A 26,581-nucleotide genomic window follows, 5' to 3' on the forward strand; every position below is an offset into this window, starting at 1 on the left:
CCTGCCGAGCAGGGAGCCAGATGCACGACTCAATCCAGGGACTCCAGGATCATGACCTGAGCCGAAGGCAGTCGCTCAACCAACTGAGCCACCCAGGCGCCCCAAATGCAAGAATTTTTTAAAAATTATCTCAAGGACAAAAAACAGAGTTTGTGGCAAATTGAGATGGTCTAACTGAATTATGTCCTCATTTTAATACAATTGAAATTAAAGATTTTTGTACTGGAAGTCCTTTCCTAACTCGCAGGAATCAGGATCTTAGATTATCATATTGATCACAACGGTGAAGGCTAACAGTTGCTCTGTATATATACATCAGTTACTTTGGTGGATATTATAAGTAGACATTTTAATTCATATTTATTTCTATCCTAAGAATATATCTAGAGAAAAATTTTTGTTAAATTTATGATATGCCCTCGAACAATGCTAATGGAATATAGAGAATATATTTATGGTTCGTTATTATATATCTTTTTATGACTTACAAAAACAAGATGGCAAATTCTTAAAGTCTCCTAATTTTTCATTATTATCAAGCTTATACAATTAGAATAAGTGTTTACAGTCCACAGATGGAGGTACTCATATCTCTATGCATGGGGTATGAGATAGCAGGTTGTACAACAGAACCAGGGGTTAATTAACTCTTGTTTCTGTGGAGCCATGTTTCTGAGGCACCTGGCTACTAATTAGAGAAGGCCAGCCAATGATTCTAGTACATATTTTTAAGCTCTTATCTGATAACTTGCCAGCATTCGTTGGCATGTTGTAAGAATATATGTAAAATAACTGAAATAAAGATTCACAAGCCAAGTTCAATTTTTTCATAGAATTACTCATTCCCAGAATATATTACATCTTTAAAAACAACAAAACACTTCTCAAAAACGAAGAGGTATATAATGGGACTGTGAAAATGTTCATGCTAAGATATAGAAAATGTTCTTGCTATTCTTTTTTTACACCCGTCACTTATCACGTGGCTTTCTTCATGTCACCTCTGATTCTGCAACATATTCTGGGGTAGCATATTTAGGTCAGTGGTAGTGGGAGGAGGGAAAAAAAAAGATGAAATGGGATGCAAAAAAATAAAACTGTAGAAAGCCCTCCACTCTGGGAAGTGACTATATATCTTGTCCAGAACATTATCTGAATATAGGTGATATAACCTAGAAAGTTCAGGTCTATGCAAGTCTCTATATTCTGTAAAAGAGTGAGATAAAACCTTGGTCTCTTTGGAAAGATGGGACATTCATATGAATTGCCTCATGTCCGTATATCTGTACATGAACTAATACAGGAGAAATAATTAATCTGCTATTCCACTGATTCCAAGGTTGAAAACAATGTTACCATTTTATTCCAACCTCCATCAATTTAAAACAATAATTTCTCAGGTGAAATCTAAATAAGTGAGAAATTCAGAATAAGTGGGAAGATAAAATTTCATTACCAGATTCTTTTGGATTTATGGCAGTAGTAAAAGGAGAAAACTTAAGCAACATGTACATACAAAATACAATGAGTTTTTCAAATATTTCTATATTCCAAGTTCTTCTAGTGACTCAACCAATATAGAGTTGCTCTCTGTTAACATGAATTAAAAACTGATAATGGCTGGGGCGCCTGGGTGGCTCAGTTGGTTAAGCGACTGCCTTCGGCTCAGGTCATGATCCTGGAGTCCCGGGATCGAGTCCCGCATCGGGCTCCCTGCTCGGCAGGGAGCCTGCTTCTCCCTCTGACCCTCCCCCCTCTCATGTGCTCTCTGTCTCTCTCATTCTCTCTGTCTCAGATAAATAAATAATAAAAAAATCTTAAAAAAAAAAAAACTGATAATGGCTGAAATTCTTTGGGATCCATGAAGTAGAATGCCATGGTAAGTTCGGCATGGACTCAAAAGGAAATATGGATTTCATAACCAGCTCCCACACCATCTGCCTCTGACTTCATGTAAACCAGGTAATAATTCTCTGAGTCAGATTTTTCATCTGTAAAATGGGAATGAATGTGTTTTCATTTCATTCAGAATAGATGAAATAATGGGATACATGTACTTTTGTACGGTATTCATGAAAGTTTTCATAATACTCATATTTGGAGAAAATACTGGACTGCAAGATATTTTGTATCTTTCCCCAATTTTAATAGGTATCTCTTGTTAGATAAGGTAACTTAATGAATGGTGCTTCTCCTAACCATTCGTTGCTGAAAATTTAAGAGATAGGCTATATAAGAAAAAAAAACAACTATGTTTGCAACTGAGGGACTGGTCTTACTGACAGAGCAACTTAACATAGCTATAGACAATATAAGTAATATCCTATTTCCTCTCTATTATGGAACTATAATTCATTTTAAAGATTTTCTGAAATGCACATGTCATTTGAAAACAAAATACCACATTAGGATTTATTTCCATATGTTCATTCCCATAAAAGAATACATGTCTGAGAAGGAACAACACAGTATGTGAACCGTTTCACTTTTGCGATTAGGTCGTGTTTCTATCCAACAGACAGCAGTCACCAGGCTGGCCTTCCTAATAGGCAGAAACAGGATGGCAAAGGAGAATCACAACACTCAGCAGGCTACTGACCTACTTTGTTATTATAACTTATAAGACTATGAATGCATTTTTTTTTCCTGTAAAGCTACATGGTGACTTGTCAGCAAATTAGTTACTTTTGTTAGAACTTTTAAAAAATTCTGTTAAAGCAATATAATCTGGGGCACCTGGGTGGCTCAGTCGTTAAGCGTCTGCCTTCAGCTCAGGTCATGATCCCAGGGTCCTGGGATCGAGCCCCACATTAGGCTCCCTACTCTGCAGGAAGCCTACTTCTCACTCTCCCACTCCCCCTGCTTGTGTTCCCTCTCTCGCTGTCTCTCTCTCTCTGTCAAATAAAATCTTTAAAAAATAAAAAAATAAAAAAAATAAAGCAATATATTCTATTTTTAAAAAGTCAGTAATATAATCATACAATTTCTAATTTATAGAATTTCAAACCTAAAATACATCTTGGTTATATTGTTTCAATCAATCATTACTTAACTAGTTAATTGGGCTTTGTAAAACAAAAAGTGAACCTATTTTAATTTTGTCTTCATACATTTGCTGGAATATCAATAGACAATAATTTAATCATCCTAGGTTTCAATGTTCTGCTTGTATATGGGGACATGCATATAAACAATATAAATCCTTTTTTTCCCAAACAATTTGCTTGAAATAGGAGATATTAATAAACAACTCTTTCTACCCAAGCCCCCCCAGCACATATTTATTTTGATCATTATAGTTTTGAGTAGACGTGACTGATATGTCTCAATCTGCACTCTTTATTGAAAATTCCTGATCCAAAACCAACTGATAGGAGTTGAAATAAATGACTCCCTATTTTGTCTCTCCCTGCCTTTAGTTTATACTACTCATAGACTTTATCTCCATTCACACAAACCTGCTAGTAGCACACCATTTTGTGAGTTAGAAAAAAATAGTGTTCTCTGGGGGGCTAAATCAGGAAGACAGAGTTTTGTAAGAATGGCTATATTTTTTTTACTTTTTTTTTTTAAGATTTTATTTATTTATTTGACAGAGAGAGAGATAGAGAGAGCAGGAACACAAGCAGGGGGAGTGAGAGAGGGAGAAGCAGGCTTCCTGCCGAGCAGGGAGCCTGATATGGGGCTTGATCCCAGGACCCTGGGACCATGACCCGAGCCGGAGGCAGACGCTTAACGACTGAGCCACCCAGGCGCCCCAAGAATGGCTATATTTTCAAATGTATGTAGCATGGCAAGAAAGAGGGCAGGATCTAGCTAGGACTCTTCCCTTTGTTTAAGGGTCTGGGCAGTGCATACATTTCAGAGGTCTTAATTCAAATTCATATTAAGGGCTTTTGCACATAATTTTCTATTCCCTTAGATTAGAAAATCAAAATTTTAAATCTCTGAATAGTTTTTGGCACCTGGAATGAAGTGGTATGAATGAAAGCTTGTTTGAATGTGATCACTATCAGGGCAGAAACTGTCTCATTCTCCAGTGTATGTTCAGTGCCTAAGATAATGCCTAGCACAAAGCAAACACTCAACAAATTACCTAAATGAAAGAATAAGTAATATACACCATTTCATAGTTGAACTATAGGAAAGTTGAGTGATTTGCCTAAAATCATAGACGTTTTAATGGTAGAGGCAATTCTGAAATGTGTGTCTCTAAATTCAATTCTGCCAGATTTTCCCATCCCTATTCTATTGTCTAAATGAGTCAGGATAAGCTGTGTTATGTTGTGGGCTACAAATTAAAAGGGTGCCTCTGGATAGGGAAAAAAAGAACTGGAGGGTTGCAAACCAGCTATTCAATGCTTAGACCTGTAAGTGAAATACGAAACTGCCACTCAGAGCCCATTGACCATGACCATCAGAGGACCCCATCCAGCAGGAAGGGAGCTGGAGAATGCGGAGCGTGTGACTATTTGGTTATTAATAACGCACTAATAATTTGAGATACACTGTCTGAAATGAAAATGAACTTTTGTAGTGATCTAGATTTTCCAATCAGATCTCTTGTTTTCTCCCCATAAGAATATTAATTAGACCCTTCTAGACATTTATATATCTTATTTTCTGATATTCTTAGTATGGTTCATATAAACGTCATGAATTTCGAGTATTTTTATATTGCCCATGAATTGGTCAAGTGATTACTTATCTTTGAAGAAATAATTTGAGGTACAAATTATTAAAGCAAAAACTATCCAAGGAGGAGATTTAAAATGCATAACAGAGTAACCCTTTTACACATAATTTTCAAATACTTTTGATAATTACCTTTTTAGTATAAACCACTCATATTTATTTAGCAACATATGCAAGGCTGGCATAGGATCTGTGGGGTATGCAAATACTGATAAAACATTTTGTCTGCCCTCTAGAAGGCATCTCTCAAGATGAAGTAATGCATACGGTTTTTCAAATCACAACAAAACAAAACATTGTAATACACGGCACTTGAGTTGGCTCAAATTATTTTGATTATGATATTACTGAAACAAATACAACTACAAAACTAGATATAAATTTCTTATCCTTTTAATTCCTGTAAAGTTAAAACAATTTCATAAATCAAACACCAACAAAACAATAAATCAATAAGCCTATCTTAATATAAATGTATTGTGATGGATAATGTTGTTTTGGTAAAACCAATAGTTGCACACAATGTAAATTTAGTGCCTTCATGGCACTAATTTTTATAGATTATGTAGTTTAACACACTACTATACAATTGTGTGCTATGTAATGAGTAACTTGGTTTTGCAACCCATCTCTCCATTTTGACTTTGGTGAAAATTCTGTACAGCATTTAATATGATGTCACTTAGCCCTCATTTGATATAAATGGATCATTAATTATTAAGCCAATAAGTGAGAATTATTTTATATGGCATAATGCACTTCAACTATAAAAGCAAATCCAGACTCCATATTTAGGGCATTCAGATGATTGTAGATTCATAATATGTTTACCGTGAAACCTTTCAAACTATCACCAACATATATTTATACATTTACAAGACTGCTGGGAGAAAATCTGTGCCTCCCTGAGAGTAAAGCTGCAGACTTCCATTAGAGAAACACTACTCTAGGGGCGCCTGGGTGGCTCAGTGCCCTGCATCGGGCTCTCTGCTCAGCAGGAGCTTGCTTCTCCCTCTCCCTTTCCCTTGCCACTCCCCCTGCTTGTACTCTCTCTCTCTCTGTCAAATAAATAAATAAAATCTTTAAAAAAAGAAATAGAGAAACACTACTATAGGAATGTACTATTTAGTTGCAAATCCTTCTTTCTTCTCTAAAATCATTCCCTAAATTATGTCAGAATTAATATGTAAGTTCAAATGCATCATAATTTTTATTTCTTAGATTTTTAAAATGAGTATTTCATGATGTTATAACTTAAACCAAACCATCACCTCTCATCACTTTCATAATGAACTATTATAATTCTAGTGTGATATACCTAGAAACATAGTCACAAAATATGAGAATGACAAGATTTTCAAAATTTTATTAGACATTATCTGACCAACCCAAGATTTTCATTCAGACAGAATTCTATAATTCAAATATTTCTTGAATGAAATATTCAATACAAAAGGTTATATTATAAATATAGAGCAAGATTAATCCCTGTTTAAGTTGGATTTTGCAAGTCAATATCTACTTCTATGGAATGAATTGCGGATTAGAAAGAGTTAAGATAAGAATAAGTATATTGAACAAATTACCAGTTATAGATATAGTCGTAGCATTACTCTGGATTTCTCATTATAGGACATATATGGATAACTAGCTAGTGATATATAGATAAGGATATAGATATAAATCCAAATGTGTTTCAGAAAGATTTAAAATACATATAAAAAGATAAATATACACATAGAAATGAAAATATGGTTAAGGAGGATTTAAAATAACACTTAAGGATATAAATCATTTAAGAATGCAAAATATGAGACAGAAGAAAGGTATAAAGAATTCACCCAATACCCTAATCTTTACCATAAATTATTTAGTATCAATGTCAAACGTCATAGAATTGTCAAGCACATACCTAGGAATGACTGATACCATGTGCTGCATCTACCCTGATCTGGCTTCTCACTTTTTGCCTTCCCAATTTGAATTTGTTTTTCTACATCTACATCTCATATTCGTCTTGCTGCTTTTTAGTGTCAGAGCTCAAATGCTGATTTTTTAGTGACTTTCTATTGTAACCGGTGTGCTGTGACGACAGGTTTCGTTTCTTGTCATTACTGTTCTTAACTAATTTTTACAATCTACACAACACAAGATATTCTAATGTGGTTTAGAACAGAAATTACGGAGTTGGATAGCCAGGCATACTAATCTTGGTTCTATTAATCTACTAAACTCTGTGCTATTGAACAATTAGACTAACCTCTAAAAATTTCAGATTTCTGATCTGTAAAATGGGGGATAACAGTGCTCACCTCATTCTGTTGCTATGAGGACCAAATAAGAGCATATTTCAAAGCACAAGGGCTTGTATACGGTAAGCAAGATATATACATGCAGGGTGCTTTTTTCTTATATTGGATTTTTACTTCTTTATAACTCCTTTATTGTGTAAATACACTTTGTTTTGCTGTGATGGAAGCTTTTCTAGAATTCGATAGATCTAGGATAGAAAGAAAGGATATCTTCAAGGTCAAATGACACCATGGAGATTCTCTACTGATACAAAAATTGTCTTTTTTATGGTTATCTCCTTTATATCACTAATACTCACAATATATTTCTGGTCTTTATAGTTGAACATAGACTTAACTGTTTCCTACTCTTGACATTAAAGTTAAACATGAAAGTAATGCTAAATAAATGTGAAAGGAAGTAAGAGCCAGTTTCATAAGTAAACCTGCCCCTCAAAAAAGATGCAAGAAAAAAACCACACTTAAAAAATGATCAAGATAGGGGCGCCTGGGTGGCTCAGATGGTTAAGCGTCTGCCTTCGGCTCAGGTCATGATCCCAGGGTCCTGGGATCGAGTCCCGCATCGGGCTTCCCGCTCCTTGGGAGCCTGCTTCTGTCTCTGTTTCTCTCTGTCTCTCATGAATAAATAAATAAAATCTTTAAAAAAAAAAAGAAATCCTTTAAAAAAAAATGATCAAGATATTAAAATTTTTCTTCAGTTAATGTGCTTAGCACTGGATATATTAAGGAGTATATTCCCGTATATTATAATTACACAACCACATGCACTTCATGGATACCCCAAAATAGTCCCTTTACTTTTTTAATAAAGACAATTCCTATTTTTCTGAAAGATACCTAAGGGTAATTTAAAACAAAAATTATTTGCGAACTTAAAGAGTGGTTGGTGCCGGTGATGAATCATCTTTTGGCAGTAGTGTTAGTGTTTTTATACTACACACTCAGTTCATAACTAGAATACAGAGCTGTGGCTTTTTCTTCCTCCCACCCCCGCCAAAATATCTTTATCATGTCTTCACAAATTTTCTTTCAGTGATAAGTAAAAAGGACAGATCTATAATTAAGAAGACTTCATAGATTCAAAAAGTGACCTGCACCTTGCTTTGATTTTTAGGTACAGAAACACAAATACAGTATTTCTCAAACGAACTTTCAATAAAGAGTGGCTAGATTACAACAAACTCCTGTATCAGGCACCGTTCTAGGCACTACCGTAGAGTATAGAACAAAACAGACAAATTCTTTGACTTAATGGAACTGACATTCTGTGTAGAGGACACAGAGAAATATAAGTAACAGATGTGTGTGTGTACATTATTAAATTCTTCTCAGATAAAATATAAACCACTTGGGTGCTGTATTAGAGTGATCACACACTGGCTTCAGTGAGACAGTGACATTTAAGCAGATATGAATGACATGAAGGAGAGATCCAGGTGAATATCAAGTCTCAAAGAAAGGAGTTAAAGGAATAAGAAGGCAGGGAGAGGGAGAGTGGGAAGGACGGAGGAAAACAGGTAGGCAAGAAGAAAGAAAAGAAAGAAGACCAGACTTCTTAACATGTAATGTAAACTCTTTTCTTAAAATATAAAGCCTGAGCTCTAGTTATTAGAAGAAAAAAATATATGTTCTTAAGATCTTCATATCATTTCTACAATAATAAGCCCAGAAATTAATATGGAACATTTTGGGAAGAAAGAGGGCATTTGATTTATGCCAAAATTAAAATTTTGTGAGAGTCTCATAAAATTTATCTTCCATTGTTTACTAGTATTTCAATTTCTTTGTAAGTATTGTACAATATAGATCAAAACACATGTTCTTTTTTAAAACTTAGGTTCTTAAAATTAAATGTGGCTATGAATATAGTTAATTATATATTTCAAATTTATATTTCACAAGTTTTAAATATTTAAATATTTTTCAGGGTAAGGTGTACACCTGAAACTAATGTAACATTATGTGTCAACTATACTCAAATTAAAAAAATTAAAAAGTAAAAGTAAATAAAGGCTTTACCTTTTCCATGAAGCTTTCCTTGTCTTCCCTAGCAAAAAGTACTATCTGAAATACCATGCACATCAAATCTCATTGCATTTATACTGATGTACATGTCTCTGCATGTTTAAACACCACCTAGAATTACATGTCTTAAGCATAGTAAATGCCAAATCAAGTTGAAAGAAAGGAGTTACTCTAAGCAGTAGGCAGTTTTGGAAGAACATTGTACCATGAACGTTGTACCATGATTGTATATGATTATACGCACGTGTGAGTGTACATGTAGCTTTGAAATAAAATATGTCTTCAATATACACAGAGCAAGACACCTCAAAATAGATCCTTAACATATATGTCCCCAGAAATATTTCATGTAAATGAAATGTAGTTGTAGAAAAAACAATACAACATTTGATTTTACATCCATGAAAGCAAAATTAAGTTTTCTCTAGACATTGACGGAGAAGAAATTAGATCATTCGAACATAAGCACTTAGAACTTTTTGGCAAAACATTGGTTACGCAGAGTTTAAAAGAATACGAATTACTTACAACCATTTCGTTCAGAGACACCCAGCAGTCTGGTGGGAAATCCTGCAGGAGTGGGACTAAGAACTGAAGACAGCCATCCCAATGGCAGAGCAGCAGCATCATGCCGATGAGGTTAAAAATTCTCACCACTGCACTGGCAAGGTCATATGTCATGTGGAAAATCTGTCGGCCAAAATATAAAATCAATTCTTATTAATGCTTATCATCAATTTCCTTTAAAGTCAAGAATACTCCCAATGTCAGTAGACATTGACATTATGCAGTGTAAGTACTGATTTAATAAAAATATGGGAAGAACTTGGGGCGCCTGGGTGGCTCAGTCTTTAAGCGTCTGCCTTCAGCTCAGGTCATGATCCCAGGGTCCTGGGATCGAGCCCCACATAGGGCTCCCTGCTCAGCGGGAAGCCCGCTTCTCGCTCTCCCACTGCCCCTGCTTGTGTTCCTGCTCTATGTCTCTCTCTGTCAAATAGATAAATAAAAAAATCTTCAAAAAAGATACGGGAAGAACTTTTACAAGTAGAAACAGATGACATTTCTCGATCTTTACATAGGCTGGCACTCTGCCCTTTGAGTACTACCTCCAACTGTGGGTTCTCCACAAACAACAGAGATAACATAACTACATTAAATGCATGGGTCCTGTTTTAAAGATCATTGGCTTTGCCAATAGTTTTCATTTACTGTCCTTCTGCACATTTTGGCAATGTTGCTCTAAAACAAGTTAACAGATTTGACCCTCTTCTCTGCTTCTCATCCCTTCTTAAATTAATAGATTTGTTAAAAAAAAAAAAAAGGTAAATAAAAAAATAGATTTGTTGAAGGACCAAAAAACAAACAAAACCCACAGAGACTGAAAATCATTAGCAAAAACAGATTGATTTCAAAATATAAAATAATATTGAGGTTTAAGTGCAGTGAATTTTATAGCTATATGAGTGTAGGTACTTCTTTTATTGTGTATATTGAACATGAATAGTGGCCTTTGAGATAAAAAGTTCTCTGAATTTGGTTAAAAAACAATTGTGCCACACTTTTTAAAAATTAAAATTGTTATTTCCCTTTCCCATGAAACTTTCTCATTTATATTTTCATGAAATCCAATATGACAGGGAAGATATTTCAGAAAGCACAGAAATTATGACAAATCAATGATATATATCAGAATTTTGGAAGTATAAACTTACATATAGCTTGATATCTATGACTTTTCATCAATCCAGTTATTACAAGAAATAAAACCAGAACCTGAACCCTTTCTTTAGCAGCTTATATATTATATCATTCTCTACTGCTAATATTTCTGCTTTTATTTTACCTATTCTAGAATAACAAAACCCACTTGGGAGCAGACCTACATTCTAGAATAAACTTTATTTCCTAATTGTTAAAAGGCTACTGAGTTAATAAAATTAATAAATATGCATAAATACACAAAGAAACAACACCTTGAAATATTTAGAATCACATTTGAATAATTTACCAAAGAATGGTCTATTCTTGAAGTAATGAGGACACCATGTACTGAGAAATTATCTGAGAAATGGAAAAGAAAACCCATAAATTTTATACTTTGATTTATTAAATATATCTTTGTAAGGAAATAGCTATAATTCTTAAGAGGTACATATTGATGTATGTAGAGGCAAAATGACAGGACAGCTGGAGTTTTGCTTTTATAAAATCACCAAATCTGTTTTTAATTAAATATTTTTCACTTTGATACATTTCTATTAGGCATTAATTCTTTCTTTAAACCATCTTCCTTTTTGACACAGTAGTGATCAGTTCCCACTTTCTTTGTGGGAAAGTACACACTGTTCTGAATTCCTTTTAAAGGTAAGGTTGGGGTCCTAGATTTTAAAGGCAACAGATCATGTATTTTTATATTCAGACAGCTATACACAGAACAATTAAAGAATTGAGAATTTTATTTTCCTCTAAGTAATTTTTTTTAAAGATTTTATTAATTTATTTGAGACAGAGAGAATGAGAGAGAGAGAGCACATGAGAGGGGGGAGGGTCCGAGGGAGAAGCAGGCTCCCTGCCGAGCAGGGAGCCCGATGCGGGACTCGATCCCGGGACTCCAGGATCATGACCTGAGCCGAAGGCAGTCGCTTAACCGACTGAGCCACCCAGGCGCCCTCCTCTAAGTAATTTTTAAAAAGATTTTATTTATTTGAGAAAGAGAGCAATCATGAACAGGGGGGATGAGCAGAGGGAGAGGGAGAAGCAGGCTCCCGAGCAGGGAGCCCAACACGGGGTTTGATCCCAGGACTCTGGCTGGGATCACTTTCGGAGCAGAAGGCAGATGCTGAATGGACTGAGCTACCTAGGTCACCTGCCTCTAAATTATTTTTTAATTTTGTTTTGTATTTGGCAAACCTACAGAGAAGTCCTTTTGATGTTATTCCCTCGGATATTTCATGGTCACTAAATTTGTAAAGAGAAATCATACCAAAAATTTCATCAATAATTTCTCATTAAAAGTAATACAATAAAATATAATTTTAAAAGCTTTCTACTATTAAAGTAGGAAAATAAAATCAACATGGATTTAAACATTTTTCTTTAGTACTAGAACCCTACAAATTTTTATCTAAGTATTTCCTGACAAAATGGTTCAATATGTCTTTTGCGTAAGTGTTGCATTGCTGTGAAATTGAGTAAAGTTGCAGAATATGAGCTTGTGGATCAAACAAGGAACTAATCACCTTTCAACCTGATTATCTGAAGTAAACAATATCTGAAACCCTCTGCCAAAGTCTATAAATTATAAGCATGTGGGCAATCATGCAATTATGAGACTTTAGAGCTGGGATGTTATAGAGAACTAGGTCTTATTCTTAATACATCTGACTTTTATGGCTTTTCTACTTTCTTCGTCAGCAATTAGATTCTTTTTGTGGGATTTTAAGAGCTTATTTACAGTAACTGATTGCACATGCTGTAATTCAACAATTCTTTTAAGAAAATCCTATTATTTCTGAAATAATTTCCAGAGAAGCATAACCACTATTTTCATAAAGGAAGTTAATGGTGAATAAGGCCTTTCATAACGTAGTAGAAATACATTTTTTATTTCCTTTTGCTTCCATGTGGTTACTGAACTCCAACTGTGACAAGATAAGCCGTAGAATTAAACCTATTCTCTATCTCATTTCTATTCCCAGCCTCATAGTATTAGTATACAATACTAGCGCTAGATTTATGTATTAACTCTGCTATATAGACAATGCTCAGGAGCAGTCTCCCTTTTTGGTCTTTAACATTCTGTGTTCAAAAGTAATTTTACTTTTTGGAGCTATCCCAAAATCCAACTTTGGAAGAGGCATGAGCAAGTTGCCTGCCCTGACACTGGTCAATACCAGAGGTTAATTGCAAATAGTCAAATCCGTGTATCTCCATCTCAATTTATTTATCTGACCAAAGAACATTATAGCGTATGTAGTATAACTTTTGATATACACCTGAATGTGTAGAGTGCTTAGGCCCAAACTGATTGTCTCTTGAGCTCTTATTAATTAAGACATGCTGGTAGGCATAATCGTCTCATTGACTGGTTGCTGAGAATATTGAAGGCTCTGTTAAAACCTTGTTCACAGAAGATTTAGAATAAGAAAATTATTCCCTTATGGAGCACATACATCTATAGATAAACACATTAACCAAAGAAGGAAAAATCTGATCCAATTAATGCATAGCCACAACTTTTTATCGTCTAAGGGCAGCTTGTAGGATAAATCTAAGTATGACTTTACTCAAGTTTTGGATCAAGCAGCTAATAACATTGACTAATTAATATTTTTGAGTTTTTTTCCCCGTCTACAAGATAGACATCCTTAAGTGATAAATTCCCATCTAAATCAATTATCTCAAAGCTACTCCACCCAAACCCCACTTCACACAAAATGGCACCATATGTGACGTTCAATAAATTGTTAAATGAATGAATGAAAATGTTGTAGGGATTTAACAATAATAGCCCAAGTACTTTTTATGATCTTAACAATGTGAAGGTTTTGTTTTTGTGTTTTAAACCAGGGAATTTAAAGAAGGTAACTCTATCATTTTCTACCTTCCAAGTAATCTGACTTGACTTGAAACCTGATTTGACTGCTCAGAATGTGGGTAGCAGAAAGACAGGTTGTTCTGACCCACTCTTAATATGCTGCTAAGTGGTACTTGTAAGAGTCAACTGAATTAAAAAGAAAAAAAAAACAGAATTAGGATAAGTTTCTAAAGCAGCTCTTTAATTTTATTTTCATTAAAAACCAGACTACAAAATATGCCAGCTGAAGGCACTGTGCTTTGCATTTGTCCAGCTCAGAACACTGTGTTTTTCATTTGACTTCAATGAAAAGAAAGCTCTGGTCACAAGTTCTCTCTGAATTCTTTTTATAATATTATAGTTCTAGAATTCTGCCCAGTTGGAGTTTAATGACTCCAGAGAGGATAGCTAACTCTCCAAAACTGAAGAATGCTCTAGGATAATTTGATTCAGAATCCCCAAGTCTGCCCTACTATTTACAAAATTGTTTACCATGATTTTTTGTATATTCCACACTGTTTTTGAAAGGTTAAATCCCAAAGTGTGCTGTATGGCAGGATCCATAAATTAGCTGAGTTCTTTCAAAACATGTCCACATTCTTCCTTGATACACTGGATTCAGAGGTTTTTCAATCTAATAGCCTGATTATGATCAGTGGGCCTTAACTCTCTTTAACTATTTGGTGTACTATGTTTTACCTAACCACAAAAACTGTCGAAAGTAATTTAAGACCCTTCATAGCAAGCGTTGATCTGTCCCTAGTCTTTGGCTTCATGAACAAGGATCACTCAAAGTCTAGGTTTCTTCTATGATCTCAATTGTGATTCAAGGCTTCAAATATAATTTAAAATTCTTATCAAAGTAACATTAAGTGAATCAAATGGGTCAGAAAGAGTTCTTTTGACAAACGACATTCTTATTTTTAAGGCATAAAGCAAGGCTGGGTACCTTTGTTTCTCTTTTTTGTTTCTCTTTATAAACCTGCACCTGCATAAATTCAATTATCTTTTATATGGACTGTCTATATGCCATGTTGACACAGAATATAAGAAAACAAACATTTACCAACTCAGTCTGTTTCCCAGCCACCATGTTATCTAGGAGTCAATGTGTAGTAGTCCTAGTCTACTAGCCCAATGTTTAAGAGCCCTATTGCAACTTCTGCAATTCTTAGCTTGAAAATGACCCAGGTTCTCTTACCATGCTTTTGGTACAAAGTGCTGAAGGTTTTACTTGATCTACGACAGAAGAGCACTCTTCTTGATAATCTCTTTGAACACTGACCAGTGACTGCAGCCCCTACTCTATCTAGGATCTCACTCAGAATGGCCGGCCCACAACCTTCACAAAAGTCAACCATCTGGGTCTCTCATCTCAGCCTCCGTAAGGAGTCAAGGTGCAATCATTCACTCCACAACCTCGCTCACCTATTGTCCAATTCTCATGCCGTTAAGTGCTATCTTCCTGGATTTTTCTTTCCCTTGTCCTTCCCAAACTGCCCCTTCATCATCAATTAACTCTCCTATACCCTCAGCCTCTTCGTCACATTCTTCCTCTCCTTCTCTGCTTTTCCTGAGATGGAGGAGTCTCCCTCACCCTATCTCAAAGCCTCAGCTTCCCTGGTAGCTTTCTCAGAGTTGGTTCAATTCTTTCGTACTTCATAAGCCTTAGGTTCTGATGCCGTGGCCTCATTTTCCTCTCATTTACCTCGCTTGCCTTTGCTGCTTTCAGACAAGTATTTGTCCAGCTGTATTAAAAAAAAAAAAAAAAAAAAAGGCTTCTCTTCAGTGCTCATTCCATTCATTCCATTTGGCTATTCCCCTCATAACTTTCTCTCATTTCTGCATAGAACAAGCTCTCAATCTCCACCCTCAGCACATCTCCATTTATTAGAGGACTCTGTATTCTTCCATTACCTTTTCTTTGCAAAATGTCAACTGCTGATTAATTAAAACAGCTACTTTCTATACCTGAGCTACTGAAGATTACTGGAGAGGAAACTAGATTGTGGCTACTAAAAAAAATTATTTTTAAAAAGCAACCTTATTTGAGACCTTTGTCTATGGTCTATTCATTTCCTTATTCCTAACACCACTCATCCTATATTTTTTCCTCTCTTCTTACTTCCCCAAAGCTCGTGACTATCCTACTCAGTTTCAGATTAAGATTTTACTTTTTCAGAGGAAACATATTCTTATGTTTGGATCCTCTTGACTCTGACCCCTCATATCTTCAAACAAACAAATATCTGCAGCTTTTCTTACTGGCCTTTTCCTAATATCGAAAGAAGGCATGCCTTTTATTAAAAACGAATCTCTACCAACTTTTGATATTAATCTAAACTTTTTTCTCCTCCAGGAATCTAAATAATTAGCTGCTCAGTCTATGGGGGAAACCAACTCTCTTCCCAACCATTGTGGACAGATACTTTTGTAAAGTACAGCAAAAAATGAATTAATATAAAAATGAAATTTAAAAAAAACTGTAACATATGTAATACAAGCCTATTGCTTATGTTCTTGGATGTGGTTGGCAATATCAAATTACTATAATGACTTGATTATTTTTTCTTCAAAATTGTTAACTTCTACACTATCTTTACCCCCAAATATTCAAAAATAATAAAATTTTTTATTTCCTCAAAAACACCTCAAATTGAAAAAGAATCTTCATTTCCTAGGTACTTACCTAATTCTTTTTTTTCCCCTTTATAGTCTTTCCAGTTTGGCTTCTCAAAAAAACTCTCCTCCCTGGAATTTTGAGACAGAGAGAGCTGGCCTACCTTCACCCACCTTTAGTGGGTAAAGTGGTTTTCTTTTCTCGGTTACATGTGAAAATTACCATCTGGTGCAAAATCTGATTTCCTGAAGGACATATGTGTCATAGCTACTCTGTGTCTCTGTCCCCCTCCCCCTTCTCCATAGATGAAAGGAGTGTAAAGATATTTAAGGCTGATTTCATTTTCCCAAATGGGAAATTGAAACTTAAGAAAAAATATAATCTATCTGAGCATTCTTTTTGAAGTGGCACAGAGAAGAATATGTCTCATCACATGACTCTGCAGTAAAACTAAACAGTTCTGATGTGGTCATAACAACTATATATTTACAGAATAGAATGTACTAGTTATCAGTCATGACTATTAAAATATATAGGTGCTTGTGCATGTGTTACTTTGGTCATGTCCACATATTTCTTTAATAAACATATATGTATGTATAAAATTTAAAAATCAATTTTAGATATTTTTGTTGTAAAAAAATTGTCACACATCTTTTGCTTTGACAATTATTTAGACAATATGGCTTTTTCCTTACTTTGCCATTGTATCGTATATCATCTATTTCTAATTATACATATTTTTATATAAGATCCTAATTGCATATACCTAAACATTTAAAAAAGTAAATCTTTATGCAAAATTTTTCTCTCTTTTTAAATTGCTCCTTGTTTAGCTTTACTAGTCTGAGAAAAATCAAAGAGCATGAGTTATTAAAGAAACAAAAAATGGTAAAATATTGTAGTATGGATTCTTTGAAGATTTTTGGTAGGAAATTAATGATAGGAAACAGTTATAGTGTAAACTGTAAAAGGTATAAACTTTGAAAACTGGGAAACACAATGCCTGGTGGTATAGAGTTGACACTCAGCAAATCTTTTTTCTCCCACAGAGGTTATTCAACTAACAGTGAATTTTCATAAATGGGTCAGTGCTAAAGAGTACCTAACAGAGATAAAGCACTTCTACTAGGCTTGTTCATTTTCCTTTGAATTTCAAATCATTATCAGCTGACGACTGGGAATAGGTCAGAAACAAAAATGCTTATGATAGGTTACATTTTGTTAACTGAATATAGCTACACCTTTGCATTTCAAAAATTCCTTAGGAAAAAAGAGTACATCTTTTTAACTTATATGAGGACTATGTTCTATAACAGAGCAACTATTTATTGGACTGTGCCCTAGAAAAACAAAAGAGCAAGCATAACCCCCTCATATGCTTAATTTACTTTAGGAAGTAGCTTACACACTGGGAAAATCAAATTACAGATGAATATTGAAAATGGTTCTATTAAGAAGTGAGTTTGATGGACTAGTACTACGGAAAAAATGAAATTAATTAAAATTAAACAATTTAAGATCATTGTCTATTCTTCTACAACAAATTTCAAATTGCTATAAATGTAGACAATATATACATATGTACAATATATACTGAAATATTTAAATGAGGAAAGTAAAAACAAATATTTTATGATGGATATTTGCACCTTATTTTAATAATGATTGTGGGAAGGCTATTTCATGCTTACTAGGTACACTTAATTTCAGGATAAAGTCAGTACTAAGATACTGATTTAATGAAATTTAATACATTTTTTTCTAGACTTTTTAAAAATCTTATCTTGAAAATTCAAAATGAAAATTTTATTTTTTAAATAAAAAGTTAACATTCTCTTTTTATTATCTAGTACATAGTAAAAATGATATTCAAGTAAACAATCAGAAGTGGCTACATAAATGTGTGTGTGTGTGTGTGTAGAGAAAGAGGGTGAAAAATCAAACTAATAACCACATTAGCAGTATTCAGTGAATTTTGTAGCTCTTGTGAGTGAATTTCAAATGATATTTCCATAACAGTGTGGTTTTTGGAGAGGACTGGGGAATAATTCATGTTAGAAATAACATAGCACTAATAATAGTCTCATTTTTATCTTTACAGTTTCATGTCAATCATTTGCTCACTCTCTTCTCTTTTGTATAGCTGTGGTCTCATCAGATTTGTAACACGTTACACACTCCAACAAGTACAAATTTAGTTGTCTCTACATTTTGAGCTACAAATAGTAAAATTATTCTTGTTTTTGTTATTAGTTCATTTCCTAAGCATATGAAACCAATCACATGGATTCGTGCTTTTTGAAAGGCAAAAAAAGACCATACAATGGAGTAGAGAAATGTACTTAATCTTTGTAAGAAGATATTTTACTTTGGAGACTTCATCTCATTAATTTGTATTTTAAAATTCATCTAAGTGATGAACATTTTTAAAACAGAAAAGACCACTTCAGTGTACAAGCTCTAGTGACTAAATTATAAAAGCAAACAAAGCAGAGGATGTTTAAACTCATTTTATATACTGTGTAAATTGTTTTCCTAGACAGTATCTTGCTGATATTATATAGTCAATACATAGCTAATGGATTGCTTTGAAATTACCAAATAAGAATATCACATATATTTCCAGTCCATTCAGATATATCATCCAGAAAGAATTCTTGTACTAAATCCTCAGTTAATCAAATATTATTAAACTATCCCTGAGGCATGTATAAAATGCATAATATATTTTGGTGGTCTCTTGTGAACATATTTTTAAGTATGCCCTATATGATATTATGCATTATTATGTCTTCTATTTTCTATAAGTTCTGTGAGAAAAAAAATGACTCCAATATTCCTGGTTTCACATTCATGAACTTTCTTAAACTGACAAGTGATAATTACTGTTTGGCATCTCAACCAATTTTTTTGGCCTAAAATATTAAAGATTGTAGTGTTTGTGGTATGGTAAAACCTTTAAAATTTGGACATATATATATTTGCATGGAACATTAAACTGCTTGGTACATAATATATATTTTTTCAAAATTTTGAGCTATTATTTTGCCAATCTTAGAGATAAATAACAAGGTTAACATAAAATTTATAAACCACCGAACAACAGTTTTTGCAATGTAAGAACTTAAAAAAAAATACTATTGGAGAAATGCATAACGTGAAAACAGGGAACTGGAGTTCTAGTTCTGAATTTGCATTAATCAGTTTCCAAAAATTTGCCTTAGCTTTTCAACTAAAAGAAAGGAGATGGAGCAAATGACCTCTAAAGTACATTGTATGTGTAAAATTCCATAATACCCTTTACTTTAGGATTGAAAAAGTACAATTTTAAAAAGTGAAAACAAAGGGAAGCCAATCACACACACACACACACACACACCCCAAATGGAAGATAAACCAGCAGTAAAACACTGACTTACATAATTTCCCTAAACCTTTGTTTATAAAACAAATAAAATAAAAATGTAATAATAAGATTAATGGTAATATAAATATGTGGTAAAATAAAATGTGACAGAGGCCATTATATTTAAATTAATTGCATGTATCTTTCTCAACATCCCCAGCCTCCACTCACCATTTATACTTTAGAAAGGTGGTGTGCGAACCAGCTCATTGCACCATTTTCCAAGAGAAGCCAATAGGAAAGGCAAGAGAAAGGAAAGCTGGCTTCTGAAAAAGCTACTAAGATGAAAACAAAGTTTCTTCACAGTTTTTTAGTAGTAGCCATAAGAATTACCTCATGCATTGGCACGTCATCTTGATACACTGGCCCAATGAGCCAGTCAAGTTAAAAATGCTAATTTATTTGAGTGGATTTGTGTCAGAGTTGCTCTGGAAGAAAAAATGGTGCTGGGTCACTGTCTTGGCAAATGCCTTCTGAAAGAAATCGCTAAGTACATGATTTTGGGTATGAAGCCATAAAATACAGCTATAAATCTTAGTGAGTAAACCACACATTCTGCCATTTGAAGAAACCCAGTAAGTGAGAAAAACATATTACTATTGCAACCTCCCCAAAAGATACTTAAAAAATAGACAAGTATTGACAAAGTTGCTAGCAACCCAAGAAACATTTGAGTAAGATTTGATCTATTGGAAAATGGCATGATTTCAGATTTACTAGTTAGGCACTTTCCAGAACCACATATGCACTATAATGCTTCATCAATTCAGATAATAGTACATCAAGATATTTGCCAGACCACCTGAAGCGTTGAAAATACTTAAGTGTCAGAATCATTATAAGAATTATATAAACTGCTCTATGTGGAAGGACCCTTAAAAGTAATATACTTTTTTGGTATACATTTGATTTTTCTTATAACTAAAAATCACTTATCAACATTGGCTCTGTGCAGAATAATGGTAGGCACTGGATTCTTCGGTGCTCCTGGTATCACCTCCACCACACACTCACATACTCATGTAACGCTTTCTTCTCCAGAATCCACCCACCTGTCTTAAGAAGGACTTATTTTTCTCTAGACCTGATGCAGAGTCATCAGAATTGTTGCTCCTTTTAACACATCTTACAGTAGCCACACTTAATCTTAGTTTATAGCTTTTTTGTGGAGGGGTATGGTTAGGAAAGTTGGGACATGTGTAAGATATCTTTCTCTCTTACTCCTTTAACAACATCTTGTCTGGATATAGAATTCTAGATTGAAAATCATTTTCTCACAGATATTTGATGACTTGTCTCCATTCCTTCCAGCATCTAATGAAACTGTATCTTACCCCAAATATGGGTTTAATTTCTTCAGTGAAAAGATGAAGAGTTTTACATGGGGATACATGAAACTGCCCAAATTCCATGTATGTATGTGCAGGGTGTGAGAGGTGGGTTATAAGTAATGATTTGTGCAGTTGTCATATTTTTCTTAAATTCAGCACCCTTCCTGTGTTCAGCCCTACTGCTCAATTATGTTCTGCCTTAAGCCTCCTGACTCTGAATCCAAATGTTTCCACAGTTCACAGTACAGACTGGTTCTTACTTCTTTTGCAGACCCTTTTGTAGCATATTGCAGGGTCTGATTTTCTCTCCATGTGTTATCCTTCACTCTGCTCCCTTTCATTTTGAATCTTGTAAAAATTTTGAGAATTTTTTCATCTCAATAAGAGTTCCTTGTTCTTGTTCCCTTCTATTTTATAGATGCATTCTTTTTTTCACTAGGTTTCTTTCATTGTGCTGTAGTCTTAGGAGGGACAAAATGCCCACATATTGTGTCTTAATCTGTTTTCCTCAAGCAGAAACCATTTATTTACTTCCCAATTGTTTGAATTGTCAACCCCAATATAAAAGGACTTCTATAACTCAAATTCATAGCTACACATTCTTTCTGGAATAACTGATTTGTTCCAATGAGCTGTTGATCTATTCAATTGCCAATAAGTCATTCTTAAACTAGTTTAACTTTGCAGTATAATTTCCAACCTCCAAGTTACCCTCCCTCAATAATTCTCCTTATAGTTTTTGTTTCACACACTTGTATTTAAAAATAAACTTAGAATCACTTTGTCAAATCCCTATCCCATTCCTAAAATTATGTTGGTCCTTGTTGTAACTGATTTAATTCATAAATTAATTTGTGTCTGTAATTATTTTTTCAACATTATCATCTCATATCTCCAACTTCCAGTCTCACCTTCTTTGGAAATATAGTCTACTTGGCATCAAGAATTATCATTTTACAATTCAAACTTGATCATGTTAGTTCTCTGCTTGAACTTTTGTTAGAGGTCCAAAGAATCTTCATGATGTCCAAACTCCTCAGCCTAGTATAAAAAGCCCCTGTGATTTGCCCTCCATCCACTATTTTGCTATCATCTATCATACCTCCTCTATTGGTATTCCATGCCAGGGGCAGACCAAACTTGCATAGTATGCTTTATACAACATGATTGATCAGAGCCTGTATCTGTTTACATACTATTCTCTCCCAGTACAAGGCCTTCCATCCTATCCCTTTTCTGACTGATGACTTTCTTATTCATATTTCAAAACTTGGCTCAAACATAGATTCCTCAGGAAAGGCTTACTTGACTTCTCTAGGGAAAGAATTAAGAGTTTCCTCTCATGGGACCTAGTCCATAAGTTTATAAAAATGCTTTATACTTGACTATAATTGTGTGTTTATATGTCTGTGTCCTCACTAGATTGTAAACCCCTGGAGGTCAAGGCATGTACACATGGCATGTACTTAACATGTTTACAAAATATAAGAATATGAACAAGAGAGGAAAGAATAAAAGGAAGGATGGAAGGAAGGAAGGAAGGGAAGAGGGAAAGAGGGAGGGGATGAAGGGGGAAGGAGGGAGGAAACAAAGAAAGGAGTTCCTAGTTTGAAAACAAGTGGCCTATTTTATTAAATGGGGACCTTTGGGATTATTATATATTTTTTTCAAATTCTCTTTTTGTGTGCATGATAATAGAACAGAGACTCTGATTGAAAAGAATCCTTATTATGTACCCATAATGAAAGAGAATCCTTATTATGTACAAAAAATTTTGTTTGTAATTTTGGTATTAATTAATTCTAGAATATCTGTCATCCTTTGTTACACCCTGGTTACATGATCAATGTCCATATAGACATTGTCATCATTGGCACTTGTCTTTATTCAAAATTTACCTCTCTGATGACATCTTTTTCCCTTTCTAGTTTTTATTTTTCATTGTCTCACTAAACTGTTTTATTTTTTAATTGTTTGAGGTGGCTACTCTTGGAAAAATTCTATTTTCTCCTACTCTCCTCTCGCTCATCATTTCCTTCATTACTCAGTCTGACACAAAAGCCCATTATTTCAACCAATATCTTGTCAAAATTATCAATTATCTTCTTCTCAGCTATAGTCTCATGGTAATGAGACTCCTGTTCCAAGATTAACTGACTGTCCACAATCTCACTCCTATATATGAGCAGCTTCCATATATTGCTAAAGAGAACCCCATAACTGCACAGCCAGATCATGGTTTTAACATCAACTAGGTTTTCAGCACTGTTTAGTGTTATCTGTATGTTCCTAGACAGCATGTAACTGGTTCTTGGGACAGCTAGTTCAAACTTTGCCAAGTCTCCCAAAGTTTACCATCCCTCACCTGTTCGCCTCATCAGAAGAAAACATTTAACTTCCAATTTTACTGAGAAACACTGTCATTTACAGACATGTTTACATCCATCCTTTCTCCTTACTTTAGAACATGTCTTTTTTTTTCCCCTATGACAACTGTCTTTTCTTTTTTAATCTTGCTATATCCTCACTGACCTTGCTTCATTAATTATCCCGTCTTCTTCCTCAGACTCCTTCCTATATTTTCTCTCATTGGAATTTAAGCATGCTTAAATCCCTCCTGTATTAAAGAATTGTCCACTGATCCTCTATTCCTCTCCATCCACTATACTAATATCTACTTTTCATCTCAACTGTACTGAAAATTTGTTTACATATTCTCCACTTTTTTACCCTATATTCAACTTTTAAACATTGTAGAACCTGGTGCCTCCTATGTCCGCTGAGAACATTCATGATAAAATTGGCATATATCTCTGGGGCCACACAATAAGCAATTTGCAAACCACATTTGTTTGACCTCCCTGCATATTCAGCAGGTTTTATTTATTCCTACTTCACACTCCATCTGCTCTGTTTCTGATATGCAATTTTCCTTATTGCTCCTCATTTACTCCCACTTCTCTTGTTAATTATATTCAGTGTCAAGCTATACATTTTCTGCTCTTTAGGAGTTGAAATCACTTGGGTTCCACTCTACACACTCTCTTTGAGGGACTCTTCCACTTCCATAACTTCAACTATTACTTATAGTCAGGGGGCTCCATTATTTTAACTTTACAGAGGACAACCCTCTTCATTTTAAAATCCACAATCAATTCACTCCAAAGATGTCTGAAACTATGAAACTCTTACTTCCTCCATATCCCAACTGAATTCTCTAGAGGGCCTAATACATATCAAGCCTCAAAGTAGCCTCTCCTCAGGGTAATGCTAGGTTTATTCTGTTCCCTTGCCCTCCACATTCAATGAGTAACTACATTCTATAAGTCTCCCTCTATAAAAGCTTATGATTCACAAATCTTTTAATTCAGACAATTCTCATTTTTCACCTAAGTTATTCCAAAACTCCCTAAATTATTTCTAGTTCTCTAGATTTACCCTCCTGTCCCCTGCAACTAGAGTTTTCTTTCTAAAACACAAATGTGTGATGCCACTTTCCTGGTGAGAAATCTTCAGTGAAGCTCCATTAAATTTGAGATAAAGGCCAAGATCCTAAGTGTAATATTTATGGCCCTTCATGGTCTGACTGCTGCTTACTTCACAAGCCTCATGTACATCACTTACTCTTAGCCTCCATATTACTTAATTCTAATCATTACATTTGAAAATGTTTATGATTCTTTTTTCCTTCTGTTTCAATTAAAATATAAGCTTGATGAGGAGAATCGTATCTTACTGTCTTAGTATCTCCAAGTCTTTGGCACACTGTTAATTACAATAAATATATGTTAATTATAAACATATGATTGGATAATGGATGAATGAAATCTACTACCTGTTAATACTAAGTCAGCTTCATGTTTATATAAAATAAATAGCACACAAATAATGCAACCCAGGTGTCATACAAATAATTTGTATGTTTTTAAAAATCAGAAAAATTTCAATGAGATATTTATTTACCTGTTAATTCTAGTAGGAACTAATTGAAATCCATTTCTTCGTTGTTTTAATATAGATACTGAACAGTATATAATGAATATATAAGATAAACTAATGATTAATTAGATTTTGTTTATACATAATGAAAATGGTTTTAATTACTTATATGGTCATTGTCATAGGTTCTATAATCATAAAATTGTTATTACATGGAAGAGCTTGGTTTCTATGTTCTGAATGCATGCTATGCTTGCAGAATTTTTTAAATTATTGCAGAATTAACAATATTTTTGTGAGGGCCCAGATCATCTTGAGTTTGTGTGACTATTTTCATTTGACTAAAATATTGGTCTCCTCTGATATGGATCTGACAACATAAACCCCACTGTATTTTAAGAAATTCCAGATCCATTATCAATTTGAGCTAATGGGCTAACCCTGGAACAGACACCTACACTGAGCCAAAATCCACTCTATAAAACTGAACATTTGGACTTATTCCTATTAACTTGGCATGATTTAAACTCAATAGGATTCAGTATTTCTGACAAGTTCTAAATGGAGGAGTCCAAAAGGTTACTATCATTATTATCTGGGCTTTCACCCAGCATTCAAACTCACAAATCAGTCATGTTTTCTGCTAAATTCAGCATCGATTCTGGACTCCACATTATTTCATTCCTTTGGTATATTTATGTAGTATGAGACTTAATAGAGAGAATATTTTTGTATTTGTGCTGAGTAGTGTACTTAGAAATAAAAACATGCAATTTTATTTAAGACTAATAAAGGTGAAAAGTTTTAATATGTATACCTCTCTATAGGCTTACATTTCTGTGACACTTTTTTCTAACTTTCTTTTAAAAAATACCAACATTTCCCAAAGTAAACAGTCATATTGAAGGGCCCAATTTTGGGGCTGCATATACAGAATGAAAGAAATTTTAAAACTTCTAGAATTAAATTTTATATAAAAATATTTACAAACTATTTTTAAAAAGCAGCAGGTAAGAGTAGCTACAGGTCATTTTTACTCTGAAAGATAGACAAAAGCATTTTCAAGATTCCTACAGACTCAGTCAATACCACAAAGCTCTTCTAAGGGTTTCAGAACCTCTATTATCCCTCAACCAAACAGATAGATAACCAACCTTTAAGGGAATGCTATAGATTGGCTTGTGTCTCCCTCAAATTCATGTTGAAGCCCTAACAATTGATATAATGGTATTTGGAGACAGGGCGTTTGGAAGGGAATTAGGTCATGAAGGTAGAGTCCTCATAAAGGGATTGGTGCCCTTATAGCAAGAGACCAGAGAGCTTGTTCTCTCTTTCTGCCATGTAAGGATACAGCAAGAACATGGCCATCTGTGAACAAGGAACAGGGCTCTCACCAGACATCAAATCTGCCAGCACTTAGATCTTGGACTTTCCAACTTCCAGAACTGTGAGAAATAAACGTCTTGCTTAAGCCACTTAGTCTATGGTATTTTATTATAGAAGTCCCAGATGACTAGGAGGGGGCAGTAATAATTTTACTATTAATTTGCAAATCAGAAGTCATATTCATTTAATAAATTTAATTAAGTCATTTAGTTAAATATATGAAAAAAAGCATACTTCTTTAAATATTCAGCTACCATGTTATCAATGAGAACGTACTGTGAAACCACT

The 26,581-nt window shown here is 34.2% G+C and overlaps 1 protein-coding gene across 2 annotated transcripts in view; it reads right to left on the bottom strand.

Annotated features, from left to right (window-relative positions):
• The window catches only part of HCN1 (hyperpolarization activated cyclic nucleotide gated potassium channel 1), a 390,570-nt gene that overhangs the window by 171,025 nt on the left and 192,964 nt on the right, over positions 1-26,581 (bottom strand). The window contains exon 3 of one of the 2 annotated variants that reach the window (XM_081826107.1): positions 9,561-9,722. The exons of the other annotated variant lie outside the window; for it this stretch is intronic. Within the exon in view, the coding sequence (XP_081682233.1) occupies positions 9,561-9,722 (162 nt within the window). The remainder of the gene's footprint in view (positions 1-9,560; positions 9,723-26,581) is intronic. 2 annotated transcript variants of the gene reach the window in all.

This window comes from Leptonychotes weddellii, chromosome 7, assembly GCF_054177405.1.
Source record: "Leptonychotes weddellii isolate Sample4059 chromosome 7, ASM5417740v2, whole genome shotgun sequence".
Taxonomy (NCBI): domain Eukaryota; kingdom Metazoa; phylum Chordata; class Mammalia; order Carnivora; family Phocidae; genus Leptonychotes; species Leptonychotes weddellii.